The sequence below is a fragment of the Pseudophryne corroboree genome, chromosome 3 (assembly GCF_028390025.1).
Source record: "Pseudophryne corroboree isolate aPseCor3 chromosome 3, aPseCor3.hap2, whole genome shotgun sequence".
In the NCBI taxonomy this organism is placed as follows: domain Eukaryota; kingdom Metazoa; phylum Chordata; class Amphibia; order Anura; family Myobatrachidae; genus Pseudophryne; species Pseudophryne corroboree.
In genome coordinates, this window is record NC_086446.1 from 624190900 (window position 1) to 624210896 (window position 19997).

Genomic DNA, 19997 nt, shown 5'->3' on the forward strand with positions numbered 1-19997 from the left:
TGATGGTGGTGACAGGCAGAGTAGAAGATACCACTAGACGGGCGACATGAGAGTCCACCGGAGGTGGAGTTTCCCACTTGTTACTCAACTCCGCAGGGATGGGATAACGAGCTAACATCCTTTTAGACAGGGAAAATTTCTTTTCTGGAGACGACCAGGATTCCTGACGTATATTCAATTAAGAGGTCAGAATGAGGTAAAAATACTTTAGCAACCTTCTGACGTTTAAACTTAGGTTTCTTAGACGTAGCAGGAGGTTCAATCTCATCATCAATCTGGAGAATCAGTCTCTGGAGAATAGCCTCCACTATATCAGGAACATCAACTTGAGCTGTAGATTCCTCATCAGAAGCAACTGTATCAGTGTTTGACGGATCAGAGTAATCCCCATCCGAAATATTAGTGGATTGTGAGGAAGAAATGTCCCGCTTAGATGACCCTTTGGTCCCAGCAGGGCGAGGGTTAGGTTTTTGTTTAACCAAGGACTGATTTAATTGCTGTAACTGGGTTGACAAAGTATCCGCCCATGGTGGATTAACTACAGGGACAATATGTGGCTGTAATGTCACAGGAGGTCTTAAGTCATATTACAAGCGTAGTCAGCATATCTGAATATGCAACCCAAGGTGGATCATGATTAATGATCCACAGGTGCCGCGGGCTGACTGGAAGGTGCAGGGCACCCAATACCTGAACCCTCAGCTGATATCTTTTCCTCCGGCGACAGCACAGCATGATGCAGGAGCGTCTGCGGAATTCCCACACTGTGTAGCAGACATTATTGGGAATGTAGCCTTAGGGCGTAACAGTACAATATAGCCAAACAAATACAACAAAAGCAAAAAAAAACTGTTATGTAACCATAAATGTAGAGCACAAACAGAGGATTTAAGCGGTGTGAGGTGACTGAAAAACACAGTGAAAAATACATAACAGTATATCCTGTGGAACACTATATGGTATATGAGACCCTGATGCACCTAGCCACCCAGGGTACAGAATATAGTGATAGCAATACGTGTGATACACAGAATAGAAACCACACAGTAGCTATAGGCACATACAGTCACAGGTACAATGCAGAAATTATTACATATAAACAATAAGACTGCAATGGACTAGTAAATCTACGTATGAATATACAGTTGTGCTCATAAGTTTACATACCCTAGCAGAATTTGTGATTTTCTGGCCATTTGTCAGAGAATATGAATGATACCTCACAAACTTTTCTTTCACTCATGGTTAGTGGTTGGGTGAAGCCATTTATTGTCAAACAACTGTGTTTACTCTTTTTAAATCATAATGACAACAGAAACTACCCAAATGACCCTGATCAAAAGTTTACATACCCCAGTTCTTAATACCGTGTATTGCCCCCTTTAACATCAATGACAGCTTGAAGTCTTTTGTGGTAGTTGTGGATGAGACTCTTTATTTTCTCAGATGGTAAAGCTGCCCATTCTTCTTGGCAAAAAGCCTCCAGTTCCTGTAAATTCTTGGGCTGTCTTGCATGAACTGCATGTTTGAGATCTCCCTCAGGAGACTGAGATGGCCACTCCAGAACCTTCACTTTATTCTGCTGTAGCCAATGACAGGTCGACTTGGCCTTGTGTTTTGGATCATTATCATGTTGGAATGTTCAAGTACGTCCCATGTGCAGCTTCCGGGCTGATGAGTGCAAATTTTCCTCCAGTATTTTCTGATAACATGCTGCATTCATCTTGCCATCAATTTTGACCAAGTTTCCAGTGCCTTTGTAGCTCACACATCCCCAAAACATCAGCGATCCACCTCCGTGTTTCACAGTAGGAATGGTGTACCTTTCATCATAGGCCTTGTTGACTCCTCTCCAAATGTAACGTTTATGGTTGTGGCCAAAAAGTTCAATTTTAGTCTCATCACTCCAAATGACTTTGTTCCAGAAGTTTTGAGGCTTGTCTCTGTGCTGTTTGGAGTATTGTAAGCGGAATGCATTTTGGCATTTGCCTAGTAATGGCTTTCTTCTGGCGACTCGACCATGCAGCCCATTTTTCTTCAAATGCCTCCTTATTGTGCATCTTGAAACAACCACACCACTTTTTTTCAGTGAGTCCTGTATTTCACCTGAAGTTATTTGTGGATTTTTCTTTGCATCCCGAAATAATTTTCCTGGCAGTTGTGGCTGAAATTTTTGTTGGTCTACCTGACCGTGATTTGGTTAACACAGAATCCCTCATTTTCCACTTCTTAATTAGAGTTTGAACACTGCTGATTGGCATTCTCAATTGCATGGATATCTTCTTATATCCCTTGCCTGTTTTATACAGTTCAATTAGCTTTTCCCGCAGATCCTTTGACAATTCTTTTGCTTTCCCCATGACTCAGAATCCAGACACGTTAGTGCAGCACTGGATGAAAGATGCAAGCGTCTTTCAGGAGTCCAGAAACTCACTGACCTTTTATATACACATACTGATTATAAGCAAACAGATCACAGGTGAGGACGGTTACCTTTAGTAGCCATTCAAACCCGTTTGTGTCAACTTGTGTGCATGTTATCAGGCCAAAATCTCCAGGGTATGTAAACTTTTGATCAGGGTCATTTGGGTAGTTTCTGTTGCCATTATGATTTAAAAAGAGTAAACACAGTTGTTTGACAATAAATAGCATCACCCAACCACTAACCATGAGTGAAAGAAAAGTTTGCGAGTTATCATTCATATTCTCTGACAAATGGCCAGAAAATCACAAATTCTGCTAGGGTAGGTAAACTTATGAGCACAACTGTATGTGTATACAGATATAACAATGCACAGTAGATACTGGATGTATATCACAGAATACTTGTACTAAATATTCCTATAGCAGTACACTTGTTCTTAACTAACATGGTCTAGAATGACATGTAGAATACTTAAGTGTCTGTAAATATACAGCGCTGACAAGGCAGGCGGTTTTACAGAGGAGACCGTGCCCAGTAGTCCCAGGATCAGCGCAGCTCTGTGAAATGGCACCCAAACGCTGACAGGGAGTGAGGGAGAGAGAGAGAAATGCAGCTCCAGGGCGGGAAAACCAGCAGTAGATGGCACCCGGAGCTGGGGGAGGGGCAACAGGTCAGCGCCTTATCCCCTTTGCTGAACTTCACCACCGGGTACTGTGGAGACTATAACAAACTGATTTTAATAAATCCGACCTGTGCTCCCTGCCCTGGTGGCTATGGTGGGGTCCCTGAGCAGTACAGTATCCATGCCAGCATTGCAGCCCATCTCCTAGGACCGCGACCGGATCGCGATTTTACCGGCGGGTCCCACCTGGGGGACCCTTAAACCTCCTCCCTGTCATTGCAGCTACGCAATCCAGGAGATTAGCAGCGGTGGTGTGCCTAGAAACCGGTGCGTTCCGCTGTAAGTACCCGGGAACCAGGTTTATGCAGCAACGCTGAGGGATGTGATGGAGCAGCAGCACAGTATGTCAGAATGACATATAAAGTGCTACGGCCCTTGAAGTCTTATAAAAAAGCTCTTTCCAGGGCTGTTAGTCACCTGCACTACAGGCATCAACTTACAAACTGAGCTCCAGTGCCTGGAGGCGGGCTATAGAGGAGGCGGTGCAGTGCATCCTGTGAACAGTCAAAGCTTTAGCCTGTTGGTGCCTTGGATTAAGATCCAACTCTTCCCCCCCGATGTTATTCCCTGTGGAATACCAGTGTACCCCGCTGCAGAAAGAATGATTCCATAAATTATTCTTTATCTTACTGAGCAAGGCTGCGGATGAAGGGCCTTATTCAGAGCTCATCGCTAAGGCTGCGATCGCTCTCAGGGACGTTTTTGATACATCAGCGCACGTGCAGCGGCTGCAAAGCGTGTGCTGTCATTATGCGATTGCATCATAATGGACAAGTGATGGGCGTGTGGAGTGGGGGTATGCTGCATAAGCAGGGAGCAACCTCTAGTTGATGTTTTAGCGATGTGATCGCAATTGCGTATCGGCGCCACACATGCTGGGCGGCCCCCAGCATGTGAGAACAAGCACAGTTTTTGCTAGTTTGGCAAAAACTGCAATCAACGCTGAATAACCCCCGAATGGCATATCAAAGAAGCAACAGCAGCTACACATGCTGAGGGATCGGAGAAATCCAACAAAATATGATCAGGATCGGCGACATGGGGATTTAGAACATGCTGTGTTTCTTCTCCTATCCGTTGCCAGTCATAGATGTCTGTCAATTGGCGGATCAGATCACGGGGGAATCGTGCCGTAGATGTATTACTGCACGTGATTACTATTCAACTACATAAGGGTCTATTCAACTGATCCCACAAGTCGGAAAAACATCTTTTTCCAACTTTCTTAGGTCGAATCATTTTCTGTTTTTCCGACTTGTCGGAATACACATGGATCGGCAGATTAGCCGCCAATTCATGTGTATTGTCAAATTTGTGGGCATTTTCGACAAGTTTTTGGCCCGTTTTAGATCAGCATTGTCGAAAACGGGCTAAACCCGTCGGAAATGCCCGCAAATAGAATAGTACAGTGTCGGATCCTCTTCGTTGGAGAGGATCCGACACCAGTTGAATAGACCCCATAGCATCTATCCTTGTGTATCAATACCCATATCCCTATAGATTACAAGATTGCAAGCAGGGCCTTCCTAACTCGAGGTCTGTCTGTTTTTACCCAGTTTTGTTCTATTACGGTTGTTCCAACTGCAAAGCACAATGGAATATGCTGCACTACATAAGAAACTGTTAATAAATAAAAATAAGAATTTACTTACCGATAATTCTATTTCTCATAGTCCGTAGTGGATGCTGGGGACTCCATCAGGACCATGGGGAATAGCGGCTCCGCAGGAGACAGGGCACAAAAAGTAAGCTTTTAGGATCACATGGTGTGTACTGGCTCCTCCCCCTATGACCCTCCTCCAAGCCTCAGTTAGGTACTGTGCCCGGACGAGCGTACACAATAAGGAAGGATCTTGAATCCCGGGTAAGACTCATACCAGCCACACCAATCACACCGTACAACTTGTGATTTGAACCCAGTTAACAGTATGATAACAACGAAGAAGCCTCTGAAAAGATGGCTCACAACAATAATAACCCGATTTTTGTAACAATAACTATGTACAAGTATTGCAGACAATCCGCACTTGGGATGGGCGCCCAGCATCCACTACGGACTATGAGAAATAGAATTATCGGTAAGTAAATTCTTATTTTCTCTAACGTCCTAGTGGATGCTGGGGACTCCGTCAGAACCATGGGGATTATACCAAAGCTCCCAAACGGGCGGGAGAGTGCGGATGACTCTGCAGCACCGAATGAGAGAACTCCAGGTCCTCCTTAGCCAGAGTATCAAATTTGTAAAATTTTACAAACGTGTTCTCCCCTGACCACGTAGCTGCTCGGCAAAGTTGTAATGACGAGACCCCTCGGGCAGCCGCCCAAGATGAGCCCACCTTCCTTGTGGAGTGGGCATCTACAGATTTAGGCTGTGGCAGGCCTGCCACAGAATGTGCAAGTTGGATTGTGCTACAGATCCAACGAGCAATCGTCTGCTTAGACGCAGGAGCACCCATCTTGTTGGGTGCATACAGGATAAACAGCGAGTCAGATTTTCTGACTCCAGCCGTCCTTGAAATATATATTTTCAATGCTCTGACAACGTCCAGCAACTTGGAGTCCTCCAAGTCGCTAGTAGCCGCAGGCACCACAATAGGCTGGTTCAAGTGAAAAGCCGAAACCACCTTAGGCAGAAACTGAGGACGCGTCCGCAGTTCTGCCCTGTCCGAATGGAAAATCAGATATGGGCTTTAAAGCCGCCAACTCTGATACTCTCCTGGCTGAAGCCAGGGCCAGTAGCATGGTTACTTTCCATGTAAGATACTTCAAATCTACCGATTTGAGCGGCTCAAACCAATGGGATTTGAGAAAATCCAAAACTACGTTGAGATCCCACGGTGCCACTGGAGGCACAATCGGGGGCTGTATATGTAGTACACCTTTGACAAAGGTTTGTACTTCAGGCACTGAAGCCAATTCTTTCTGGAAGAAAATCGATAAGGCCGAAATTTGAACCTTAATAGACCCCAATTTGAGGCCCATAGACAATCCTGCCTGCAGGAAATGTAGGAATCGACCCAATTGAAATTCCTCCGTTGGGGCCTTCTTGGCCTCACACCACGCAACATATTTTCTCCAAATGCGGTGATAATGTTGTGCGGTCACTTCCTTCCTGGCTTTAATCAAGGTAGGAATAACTTCCTCTGGAATGCCCTTTTCTTTTAGAATCCGGCGTTCAACCGCCATGCCGTCAAACGCAGTCGCGGTAAGTCTTGGAACATACAAGGTCCCTGCTGAAGCAGATCCCTTCTTAACGGTAGAGGCCACGGCTCTTCCGTGAGCATCTCTTGAAGTTCCGGGTACCAAGTCCTTCTCGGCCAATCCGGAGCCACGAGTATTGTTCTTACTCCCCGTAGCCGTATAATTCTCAGTACCTTTGGTATGAGAGGCAGAGGAGGAAACACATACACGGACTGGTACACCCACGGTGTTACCAGAGCGTCCACAGCTATTGCCTGAGGGTCTCTTGACCTGGCGCAATATCTGTCCAGTTTCTTGTTGAGGCGGGACGCCATCATGTCCACCTTTGGTTTTTCCCAACGGTTCACAATCATGTGGAAGACTTCTGGATGAAGTCCCCACTCTCCCGGGTGGAGGTCGTGTCTGCTGAGGAAGTCTGCTTCCCAGTTGTCTACTCCCGGAATGAACACTGCTGACAGTGCTATGACATGATTTTCCGCCCAGCGAAGAATCCTTGCAGCTTCTGTCATTGCTCTTCTGCTTCTCGTGCCGCCCTGTCTGTTTACGTGGGCGACTGCCGTGATGTTGTCCGACTGGATCAACACCGGCTGACCCTGAAGCAGCGGTTTTGCCAGGCTTAGAGCATTGTAAATCGCTCTTAGCTCCAGTATATTTATGTGAAGAGACGTCTCCAGGTTCGACCACACGCCCTGGAAGTTTCTTCCCTGTGTGACTGCTCCCCAGCCTCGTAGGCTGGCATCCGTAGTCACCAGGACCCAGTCCTGTATGCCGAATCTGCGGCCCTCTAACAGATGGGCACTCTGCAACCACCACAGAAGAGACACCCTTGTTCTTGGTGACAGTGTTATCCGCTGATGCATGTGCAGATGCGATCCGGACCATTTGTCCAGCAGATCCCACTGAAATATTCGTGCGTGGAATCTGCCGAATGGAATTGCTTCGTAAGAAGCCACCATCTTTCCCAGGACTCTTGTGCATTGATGTACTGACACATTTCCTGGTTTTAGGAGGTTCCTGACAAGTTCGGATAACTCCCTTGCTTTCTCCTCCGGGAGAAACACCTTTTTCTGAACTGTGTCCAGAATCATTCCCAGGAACAGCAGACGTGTCGTCGGGGTCAATTGAGATTTTGGAAGATTCAGAATCCACCCGTGTTGTTGAAGCACTACTTGGGTTAGTGCTACTCCGACTTCCAGCTGTTCTCTGGACCTTGCCCTTATCAGGAGATCGTCCAAGTAAGGGATAATTAATACGCCTTTTCTTCGTAGAAGAACCATCATTTCGGCCATTACCTTGGTAAAGACCCGAGGTGCCGTGGACAAACCAAACGGCAGCGTTTGAAACTGATAATGACAGTTTTGTATCACGAACCTGAGATACCCTTGGTGTGAAGGGTAAATTGGGACATGCAGATAAGCATCTTTTATGTCCAGGGACACCATGAAGTCCCCTTCTTCCAGATTCGCTATCACTGCTCTGAGTGACTCCATCTTGAACTTGAATTTCTGTATGTACAGGTTCAAGGATTTCAGATTTAGAATAGGTCTTACCGAGCCGTCCGGCTTCGGTACCACAAATAGTGTGGAATAATACCCCTTTCCCTGTTGTAGGAGGGGTACCTTGACTATCACCTGCTGAGAATACAGCTTGTGAATGGCTTCCAATACCGTCGCCCTTTCTGAGGGAGACGTTGGTAAAGCAGACTTTAGGAACCGGCGAGGGGGAGACTTTTCGAATTCCAACTTGTAACCCTGAGATACTACCTGCAGGATCCAAGGGTCCACCTGTGAGCGCGCCCACTGTGTGCTGAAAATCTTTAGTCGACCCCCCACCGCCCCTGAGTCCGCTTGCACAGCCCCAGCGTCATGCTGAGGGCTTTGTAGAAGCCGGGGAGGGCTTCTGTTCGTGGGAAGTAGTTGCTTGCTGCACCCTCTTACCCCTTCCTTTGCCTCTGGGCAAATATGACTGTCCTTTTGCCCGCTTGTTCTTATAGGAACGAAAGGACTGCGGCTGAAAAGACGGTGTCTTTTTCTGTTGGGAGGTGACCTGAGGTAAAAAAGTGGATTTTCCGGCTGTTGCCGTGGCCACCAGATCCGATAGACCGACCCCAAATAATTCCTCTCCTTTATACGGCAATACTTCCATATGCCGTTTGGAATCCGCATCACCTGACCACTGTCGCGTCCATAAACTTCTTCTGGCAGATATGGACATCGCACTTACTCTCGATGCCAGAGTGCAAATATCCCTCTGAGCATCTCGCATATAAAGAAAAGCATCCTTTAATTGCTCTATAGTCCATAAAATACTGTCCCAATCCAGGGTATCAATATTTTCAGTCAGGGAATCCGACCACACCACCCCAGCACTGCACATCCAGGCTGAGGCTATTGCTGGTCGCAGTATAACACCAGTATGTGTGTATATACTCTTCAGGGTAGTTTCCAGCCTCCTATCAGCTGGATCCTTGAGGGCGGCCGTATCAGGAGACGGTAACGCCACTTGTTTTGATAAGCGTGTGAGCGCCTTATCCACCCTAGGGGGTGTTTCCCAGCGCGCCCTAACCTCTGGTGGGAAAGGGTATAATGCCAATAACTTCTTTGAAATTAGCAGTTTTCTATCGGGGTTAACCCACGCTTCATCACACACGTCATTCAATTCCTCTGATTCTGGAAAAGCTACAGGTAGTTTTTTTCACACCCCACATAATACCCCCCTTTGAGGTACCTGCAGTATCAGAGATATGCAAAGCCTCCTTCATTGCCGTGATCATATAACGTGTGGCCCTATTGGAAAATACGTTTCTTTCTTCACCGTCGACACTAGATTCATCTGTGTCGGTACCTGTGTCGACTGACTGAGGTAAGGGACGTTTTACAGCCCCTGACGGTGCCTGAGACGCCTGGACAGGTACTAACTGGTTTTCCGGCCGTCTCATGTCGTCAACTGACTTTTACAGCGTGCTAACATTATCACGTAATTCCATAATTAAAGCCATCCATTCCGGTGTCGACTCCCTAGGGGGTGACATCACCATTACCGGCAATTGCTCCGCCTCCACACCAACATCGTCCTCATACATGTCGACACACACGTACCGACACACAGCAGACACACAGGGAATGCTCTTATCGAAGACAGGACCCCACTAGCCCTTTGGGGAGACAGAGGGAGAGTTTGCCAGCACACACCAAAGCGCTATAAAAATGTATATAAACAACCCTAAAAGGTGTTGTTTCTGTTATATGCGCTTAATATCTATAAATATCGCCAAAATATGCCCCCCTTCTCTGTTTTACCCTGTTTCTGTAGTGCAGTGCAGGGGAGAGTCCTGGGAGCCTTCCTCACAGCGGAGCTGAGCAGGAAAATGGCGCTGTGTGCTGAGGAGAATAGGCCCCGCCCCCTAAAACGGCGGGCTCTTCTCCCGGAGTTTGCGATATATGGCAGGGGTTAAATACATCCATATAGCCTCAAGGGCTATATGTGATGTATTTTAGCCATAGAAAAAGGTATTATACATTGCTGCCCAGGGCGCCCCCCCCAGCGCCCTGCACCCTCAGTGACCGCTGGTGTGAAGTGTGCCGACAACAATGGCGCACAGCTGCAGTGCTGTGCGCTACCTTATGAAGACTGAAAGTCTTCTGCCGCCTGTTTCCGGACCTCTGGACCTCTTCAACTTCGGCATCTGCAAGGGGGGTCGGCGGCACGGCTCCGGGACCGGACTCCATGGCTGGGCCTGTGTTCGATCCCTCTGGAGCTAATGGTGTCCAGTAGCCTAAGAAGCAAATCCATCCTGCACGCAGGTGAGTTCACTTCTCTCCCCTAAGTCCCTCGTAGCAGTGAGCCTGTTGCCAGCAGGACTCACTGAAAATAAGAAACCTAAAAAACTTTTTCTAAGCAGCTCTTTATGAGAGCCACCTAGATTGCACCCTGCTCGGACGGGCACAAAAACCTAACTGAGGCTTGGAGGAGGGTCATGGGGGGAGGAGCCAGTACACACCATGTGATCCTAAAAGCTTACTTTTTGTGCCCTGTCTCCTGCGGAGCCGCTATTCCCCATGGTCCTGACGGAGTCCCCAGCATCCACTAGGACGTTAGAGAAATAATAAATAACAACATAGTTCACTCAAAGCTTTCCATTACTCTCCCCCATGCTACAAATAAACAACATTACCACATTAAGCAAATTTCACTTGCTGGGTCATTGGAATATGTGCAACCCGTAAACAGGGCCTTCTTAACTTCAGTCTTAATATTGTGTTTGTCCCTATTGTAAAGTTAAGCAGAGTTTGCTGGTACTAAATAAATAATATATAATATAGTAAGAATACTCTAAAATCTTATTAAGAACATGGTTTATTATACAAATCAGGGTGTTCAGCTGTTAGTAGCCTGCAGATCTGGAGTCTCTGTAAACAGACAGCCCAGGTGTCGTATATTAGGAGTTATTTTGCTTGATTAAACATAATATATGTCTTTAGGTATGTACAACAGATATAATATGAATCTTATTACCGTGACATGCCTTCTGGTAAAGCTGCATTGTGTCTTCAATTTTCTCATTATCACGGTGTTCCTACATATGTAAGTATAAAAAACAAATGATTAATTTCCACTTTTCTACAGAAACCTCTATGAGAACATAAATCAAAGACTGATCAGTAGGTACAAGCACTTCTATGTCACAGTGATTAGCCAGCTTTATTTTAGCAGATGCCCCAGTTATGAAGTGATAATTTGTACACTGGAAACAAGAAATTAAATACAGACATTTTTAAAAACTGAAACACTTATAAAACATTCCAAGACATTGTAAGGCTTCATAACCTTGGTCTCTCCAGGTGAGGAACTACAGATGCCAGCATGCCTAGCAGCTACTGACATTAAAAATAACTAGGTTTTTATAATTTTATTGTTGATACTTTGTAATATGCTCATTTAAGCAAAAAATTGTAGCCGACAAATCATTGGGGGTCATTCAGAGTTGATCACTCGCTGCCGATTTTCGCAGCAATCAGTTAAAAAAATGGCAAAACTGCGTATGCACCGCAATGCGCACGCGCAACGTACGGGTACAAACAGCATCGTTGCTGTGCAATGCTTCTAGCAAAGAATCCATTTGCACAACCACAAGGAGATCGACAGGAAGAGGGCGTTTATGGGTGTCAACTGACCGTTTTCTGGGAGTGGTAGGGAAAACGCCAGCGTGTCCAGGCGTTTGCAGACGGGGGGGGGGGTCTGACGTCAATTCCGGGAACGGACAGGCTGAAGTGATCGCAAGGGCTGAGTAAGTTCAGACCTACGACTTTTTCGCACCGCTCGGTTGCACATGCAATCGCACACTTGCAAAGCGAAAATACACTTCCCCGTGGGCTGCGACTATGCGTTTGCACAGCTGCAAAAAGTAGCTAGCGAGCGATCAACTCGGAATGAGGGCCATTATGTGAATGAAAAAGACACTTTGGGGGTTTTCAATTACTTCGGTTTTTTACGACCAGTCGAAAAAAATGCACTCTTCGCCCATTTTTAGGTCAAATTTACATTAGACCTATTCAATGCCCATGACGTTTTTCCGATTGGTCGAACAATCCGGCATTGGTGAAAACCATGTATATCTGCGAATTTGCCTCCTATACACGTGTTTTGGCCTTTTCACCCGTTTTTGGTGCAATTTTCGGCCCATGCCAATTCAACGGAAAAAAAACAGTGAAACTGCATGGGCGAAAACAGGCAAAAATGCCCGCAATTGGATACACTGTGTCGAGGGGTGTGGTATAAAAGATAGTGTCTAGTTAGACAGTCAATAGATAGACACCATATGTTAGACAGACATTAGGTTGACAGGGTCAAAAGGTCAACATGAAAAAGGTAGACAGTACAAAAGGTCGACAGGGTCAAAAGGTAGACATAAAAAAATAAGATTTTAAACCTACCGGTAAATCTTTTTCTAATAGTCCATAGATGATGCTGGGACTCCGTAAGGACCATGGGGATAGACGGGCTCCGCAGGAGACATGGGCACTATAAGAAAGACTGACTCTGGGTGTGCACTGGCTCCTCCCTCTATGCCCCTCCTCCAGACCTCAGCCCAGAGGAGACGGACAGTACAAGGAAAGGATTTTTGTAATCCAAGGGCAAGATTCATACCAGCCACATCAATCACACCGTATAACTTGTGATATACTATCTAGTTAACAGTATGAAGAACAACATATCATCGGCCCAAAACCGATGAAACTATAACATAACCCTTATGTAAGCAATAACTATACACAAGTCTTGCAGAAGTAGTCCACACTTGGGACGGGCGCCCAGCATTCTCTACGGACTACGAGAAAGATTTACCGGTAGGTTTAAAATCTTATTTTGTAACGTCCTAGAGGATGCTGGGACTCCGTAAGGACCATGGGGATTATACCAAAGCTCCCAAACGGGCGTGAGAGTGCGGATGACTCTGCAGCACCGATTGAGCAAACAGGAGGTCCTCCTCAGCCAGGGTATCAAACTTATAGAACTTTGCAAAGGTGTTTGACCCCGACAAAGTAGCAGCTCGGCACAGCTGTAGTGCCGAGACCCCTCGGGCGGCCGCCCAAGACGAGCCCACCTTCCCAGTGGAATGGGCCTTAACCGATTTCGGTAACAGCAATCCTGCCGTAGAATGCACCTGCTGAATCGTGTTACAGATCCAGCGAGCAATAGTCTGCTTTGAAGCAGGGCCGCCAACCTTGTTGGCTGCATACAGGACAAACAGTGCTTCTGTTTTTCTGATCCTAGCCATTCTGGCCACGTCAATTTTCAAAGCCCTGACCACATCAAGGGACTCGGAATCCTCCAAATCACGTGTAGCCACAGGCACGACAATAGGTTGGTTCATATGAAAGGATGAGACCACCTTAGGTAGGAATTGAGGACGGGTCCGCAACTCCGCTCTATCCATATGGAAAACCAGATAGGGGCTTTTATGTGATAAAGCCGCCAATTCCGAAACTCGCCTAGCCGAAGCCAAGGCTAACAACATGACCACCTACCAAGTGAGATATTTCAACTCCACTGTTTCAAGTGGTTCAAACCAATGTGACTTACGGACACTCAACACCACGTTAAGGTCCCAAGGCGCCACCGGAGGTACAAAAGGAGGCTAAATATGCAGTACTCCCTTCACACAAGTTTGTACTTCAGGTAAAGAGGCCAATTCCTTTTGAAAGAAAATGGACAAGGCCGAAATCTGAACTTTAATGGAGCCTAATTTTAGGCCCAAATTCACTCCAGTTTGTAGAAAGTGAAGAAAACGGCCTAGTTGGAATTCTTCCGTAGGATCATTCCTGGCCTCACACCAAGAAACATATTTTCGCCATATTCGGTGATAATGTTTAGACGTCACGACCTTCCTAGCCTTTATTAGCGTAGGAATGACCTCATCCGGAATACCTTTTTCCGCTAGGATCCGGCGTTCAACCGCCATGCCGTCAAACGCAGCCGCGGTAAGTCTTGGAACAGACAGGGACCTTGTTGCAACAGGTCCTGCCTTAAAGGAAGAGGCCACGGATCTTCTGTGAGCATTTCTAGCAGATCCGGATACCAGGTCCTTCGTGGCCAATCTGGAACAATGAGAATTGTTCTCACTCCTCTTTTTCTTATTATCCTCAACAGCTTGGGTATGAGAGGAAGAGGAGGAAACGCATATACCGACTGGAACACCCACGGTGTCATTAGGGCGTCCACAGCTACCACCTGAGGGTCTCTTGACCTGGCGCAATACCTTTGTAGCTTTTTGTTGAGACGGGATGCCATCATGTCTATTTGGGGTAGTCCCCACCGACTTGCAATCTGCGCAAAGACTTCCTGATGAAGTCCCCACTCTCCCGGATGCAGATCGTGTCTGCTGAGGAAGTCTGCTTCCCAGTTGTGCACTCCCGGAATGAACACTGCTGACAGAGCGCTTACATGATTCTCCGCCCAGCGAAGAATTCTGGTGGTTTCCGCCATTGCCACTCTGCTCCTTGTGCCGCCTTGGCGGTTTACATGAGCTACTGCGGTGATGTTGTCTGACTGGGTCAGAACTGGTCGATTGCGAAGTTAGATCTCCGCTTGACGTAAGGCGTTGTATATGGCCCTTGGTTCCAGGATGTTGATGTGAAGACAAGTCTGTTGACTTGACCAAAGTCCTTGCAAATTTCTTCCCTGTGTGACTGCTCCCCAACCTCGGAGGCTCGCGTCCGTGGTCACCAGGATCCAGTCCTGAATGCCGAACCTGCGGCACTCTAGAAGGTGAGCACTGTTTAGCCACCACAGGAGAGAAACTCTGGCCCTGGGGGACAGGGTGATCCGCTGATGCAATTGCAGATGCGACCCGGACCATTTGTCCAATAGGTCCTATTGGAAGGTCCTTGCATGGAATCTGCTGTATAGAATGGCTTCGTATGTTGCCACCATCTTTCCCAGAACTTGAGTGCAATGATGTACTGACACTTGTTTTGGTTTCAACAGGTTTATGACTAGAGTCATGAGTTCCCGCGCTTTTTCCGTAGGAAGAAAAACCCTTTTCTGGTCTGTGTCCAGAATCATGCCCAAGAAGGTCAGACGAGTTGTAGGATTCAGCTGCGACTTTGGAATATTGAGAATCCAGCCGTGTCGCTGTAACACATTCAGTGAAAGTGATACGCTGTTCAGCAACTTCTCCCGTGATCTCGCTTTTATGAGGAGATCGTCCAAGTACGGGATAATTGTGACACCCTGCTTGCGCAGGAGCACCATCATTTCCGCCATTACCTTGGTGAAAATTCTCGGGGCCGTGGAAAGCCCAAACGGCAACGTCTGAAATTGGTAATGACAATCTTGTACCGCAAATCTCAGGTACGCCTGATGAGGAGGATATATGGGGACATGCAGGTATGCATCCTTTATGTCTAGAGATACCAAAAAATCTCCCCCTTCTAGGCTGGCGATGACCGCCCTGAGCGATTCCATTTTGAACTTGAACCGTTTTAAGTAAAGGTTCAGGGATTTTAAATTTAAAATGGGTCTGACCGAACCGTCCCGTTTTGGAACCACAAACAGAGTTGAGTAGTACCCCTGCCCTCTTTGAAGCAGGGGAACCTCTACCACCACTTGTTGAAGACACAATTTGTGAATCGCATGTAACACTATCTCCCTTGCCAGGGGTTGTTTCGGTAGGGCCGATTTGAAAAACCGGCGAGGGGCACTTCTTTGAATTCCAGCTTGTAACCCTGGGAAACTATTTCTATTGCCCATGGATCCACCTGTGAGTGGACCCAGACGTGGCTGAACAGTCGAAGACGTGCCCCCACAGGAGCTGACTCCCTCAGGGGAGCCCCAGCGTCATGCGGTGGATTTTGCAGAGGCCGGGGAGGACTTCTGTTCCTGGGAACTAGCTGTGTTATGCAGCTTTTTCCCTCTGCCCTTACCTCTGGCAAGAAAGGACGATCCACGTGCTCTCTTGCTTTTATTGGAACGAAAGGACTGCATTTGATAATGAGGCGCTTTCTTAGATTGTGAGGGAATATATGGCAAAAAATTTGATTTACCTGCCGTAGCCGTGGAGACGAGGTCCAAGAGTCCCTCTCCAAACAATTCCTCACCCTTGTAAGGCAACAACTCCATATGTCTCTTGGAGTCGGCATCACCAGTCCACTGTCGGGTCCATAAGACACGCCTAGCAGAAATAGACATAGCGTTTATCCTGGAACCCAGTAAACTAATGTCTCTTTGAGCATCCCTCATATACAAGACCGCATCTTTTATATGCCCTAGGGTCAATAAAATGGTATCCTTATCAAGAGTCTCCATATCCGTTGATAAGGAATCTGTCCATGCTGCTATAGCACTACAAACCCAGGCCGACGCAATAGTCGGTCTGAGTAACGTACCAGAATGTGTGTAAATGGACTTCAGGGTAACCTCCTGCTTGCGGTCAGCAGGATCCTTGAGGGTAGCCATATCTTGGCATGGAAGCGCTTTTTTTATAAGCGCGTCAAGGCCTTGTCCACCATAGGGGAGGATTCCCACCGTATCCTGACCTGCGACGGGAAAGGATACGCTGTTAGAATCCTTTTGGGAATGTGCAGTTTTTTGTCTGAGGAGGGAAAGGAGACCTCAGGTTTCTTTCCTTTATACATATGTACCCTCGTGTCAGGGACAGGGGGTTCCTCAGTGATATGCAACACATCTTTTATTGCGATAATCATATATCGAATACCTTTAGCCACCTTTGGCTGTAATTTTGTATCATTGTAATCGACACTGGAGTCTGAATCCGTGTCGGTATCTGTGTCAACTATTTCGGATAGTGGGCGCTTCTGAGACCCCGAAGGTCCCGGCGACATAGGGACAGGCATGGGTTGACTCCCTGACTGTGCCCCAGCTTCTGCTTTGTCTAGTCTTTTGTGCAATAAATTAACATTTGCACTTAAAACATTCCACATATCCATCCAGTCCGGCGTCGGCACCGCCGACGGAGACCTTACATTCATAAACTCCCCCTCCTCCTTAGGCGAGCCCTCAACCTCAGACATGTCGACACACACGTACCGACACACCACACATACACAGGGAAGCTCTTTTCTGACCAGACCCTTTGGAGAGACAGAGAGAGAGTATGCCAGCACACACCCCAGCGCTATATGACCCAGGAATAACACAGTAAATTAATGTTTACCCAGCAGCGCTGTTTTATGTATCTGCGCCAATTATGTGCCCCCCCCCTCTACTTTAAAGCCCTCTGTCACCGTGTGTCAAGCAGGGGAGAGTCCGGGGAGCTTCCTCTCAGCGGTGCTGTGGAGAAAAATTGCGCTGGTGAGTGCTGTGGGAGAAGCCCCGCCCCCTCGGCGACGGGCTTCTGTCCAGCTCAATTTTTTCAATACATGGCGGGGGCTCTTTTTTTATACATGTACAGTGCCCAGCTGTACATGTATATATACATCTGTGCCATAAGAGAGGTTTATATTGCTGCCCTGCGCCCTTACAGTGACCGGAGTGTGTGAGGTGAAGGGGAGCAATGGCGCACAGCTACAGTGCTGTGCGTTACTTCAGTGAAGATCCAAGTGTCTTCTGCCGCCTCAGATGGGTCTTTTCCTCACATACTCACCCGGCTTCTTTCTTCCGGCTCTGCGAGGACGGCGGCGCGGCTCTGGGACGGACGGCGAGGGTGAGACCTGCGTACCGATCCCTCTGGAGCTAATGGTGTCCAGTAGCCTAAGAAACAGAGCCCTGAACTCAGAGAAGTGGGTTTGTTTCTCTCTCCTCAGTCCCTCGATGCAGGGAGTCTGTTGCCAGCAGGCTCCCTGAAAATAAAAAACCTAACAAAAATGCTTTCTTACAGGAAACTCAGGAGAGCTCCTGAAATGCACCCAGTCTCCACTGGGCACCGTGTCAAACTGAGGTCTGGAGGAGGGGCATAGAGGGAGGAGCCAGTGCACACCCAGAGTCAAAGTCTTTCTTAAAGTGCCCATGTCTCCTGCGGAGCCCGTCTATCCCCATGGTCCTTACGGAGTCCCAGCATCCTCTAGAACGTTAGAGAAAAGGTAGACACCATGTTTTTGCATTTTTGTGGATAGTTTTGTCATCTGGGACCCCAACTGTAGAAAGGAATACCCTCGCGGGGCTTGCTTCGCTCAACACACTTTGGGCTTGGTGGCTCGCCACAAGGTTTATAACCAACTCTATGCCGACATGGATAGAGAAGGTATGAAGTAGTACAAAAACATGTTAAATTTAAAAATACCATTTGTCTATCTTTGTTATGTCGACCTAATGTCTGTCTAACATATGTTGTCTATCTATTGACTGTCTAACTAGACACTGTCTATCTATCTATCAACCGGATACCATGTCGAGTTAGTGCCGAATTTAGGAGCCGTTCTTATTGTGTAGACTGGTCAAATCAATGTCTACACATAGGTGTTTCATTTACATTTAATCTAAAAATGTGTCCACAAAGTACAAAAATTTCTTTTGACACAAATGTAACAACATGCATCAAGATGACAGTCATCAACAAATAAACCTGTGCCAGTCCTGTGGGACACAAAGACACGTCATAAAAGGCATAACAACGTTAGTAAAATATGTGTAAACATTTGATGCATTGCAGGATCAGTTGAGAAGTGACCTGCTTTGGAGGATGATCGGTATTCTGTAAGCACTATGCGAGTTGCTTTTGTGAAAATAGCCACAAACTGCAGAATAAACACTGCAATTTGTATTTAAGTACATCACCCAATTAAGTATCAGTTTTCAAAATAGCAATATAAATAATGCCTTTTGATACATCACTCGTAGAGGGCTTATGCACTTATGGAAGAGACAGCTATGTTCATTTCTCTGAAACAGTAAAATAAAATAAAAACATAATAAATAAATAAAAACCTGTCCATAATAAAACAGCACCACCTAGTGGCTGAAACTACATGGAAATTTTTAGATTGTATGTAGACGTGTCCTCTTACACTATTGATGGAGTCGCACCAAGAAGCGCCTTCTTGTTGCTCCAAGTCCCGTGCAACTCTGCCTGCACAAAGCGTCTTTTCCGCCCGAGTTTGCCTTTCTTTCACAATGTGATGCAACAAAACCACTTGATGGAACTGCACTGATAAACCTGATGTGCAACACTTGTACATGTGTGTGCGAATGAGTCTGAATCGGCATTCAAAGTGCTACAATGCATCGGCCAGGGGCTTTATTCCACAGCAAGTTCTGTTGATCTTTCTATACAGATTCAGACTCGTACACAGATATGCAAATATTGCATATCAAAGTAACGAGTGCAGTCTAGTGAAGCAGTTTAGTCACACTGCAATACGACTAAGAAGCCAAGGTGCACAGGACCTGGCGGTTCACTATGGCATATTTAGGCTAGGATTATGAGTGACACATCTGTAAGTAGAACCAAACAATGGGGTCTATTTACTAAGCTTTGGATGGAGAAAAAGCAGACAGAGATAAAGTAGCATTTAGTCAGCTCCTGACTGCCATGTCACAGGCTGTGTTTGAAAAATAACAGCTAGGAGCTGATTGGCTGGTACTTTATCTCCATCCTAGGTTTAGCAAATAGACCCCAATATCTATCTATCTATCTATCTATCTATCTACAGGTTGAGTATCCCTTATCCAAAATGCTTGGGACCAGAGGTATTTTGGATATTGGATTTTTACGTATTTTGGAATAATTGCATACCATAATGAGATATCATGGTAATGGGACCTAAATCTAAGCACAGAATGCATTTATGTTACATATACACCTTATACACACAGCCTGAAGGTCATTTAATACAATATTTTTTATAACTTTGTGCATTAAACAAAGTGTGTCTACATTCACACAATTCATTTATGTTTCATATACACCTTATATACACAGTCTGAAGGTCATTTAATACAATATTTTTAATAACTGTGTATTAAACAAAGTTTGTGTACATTGAGCCATCAGAAAACAAAAGTTTCACTATCTCACACTCGCTCAAAAAAGTCCATATTCCGGAATATTCCGTATATTTGGATATGGGATACTCACCCTGTATATATATATATATATATATATATATATATATAAAAACAAAGGTGGTACTGAGCGCTACACCCTACGTCATTTGTCCCACACGTATTAAATTAATATAATCAAGTCAGAGTCTCCAGACTCCTCTCCCACTGAGTGGCAGCAGTCCTCCA

The 19997-nt window shown here is 46.3% G+C and overlaps 1 protein-coding gene across 3 annotated transcripts in view; it reads right to left on the bottom strand.

Annotated features, from left to right (window-relative positions):
* Nucleotides 1–19997, bottom strand: part of KIF20B (kinesin family member 20B) — a 502673-nt gene that overhangs the window by 145352 nt on the left and 337324 nt on the right. For all 3 annotated transcript variants that reach the window (XM_063961679.1, XM_063961680.1, XM_063961678.1), the window contains exon 23: nucleotides 10824–10884. In XM_063961679.1, coding sequence (XP_063817749.1) covers nucleotides 10824–10884 — 61 coding nt within the window. The remainder of the gene's footprint in view (nucleotides 1–10823; nucleotides 10885–19997) is intronic.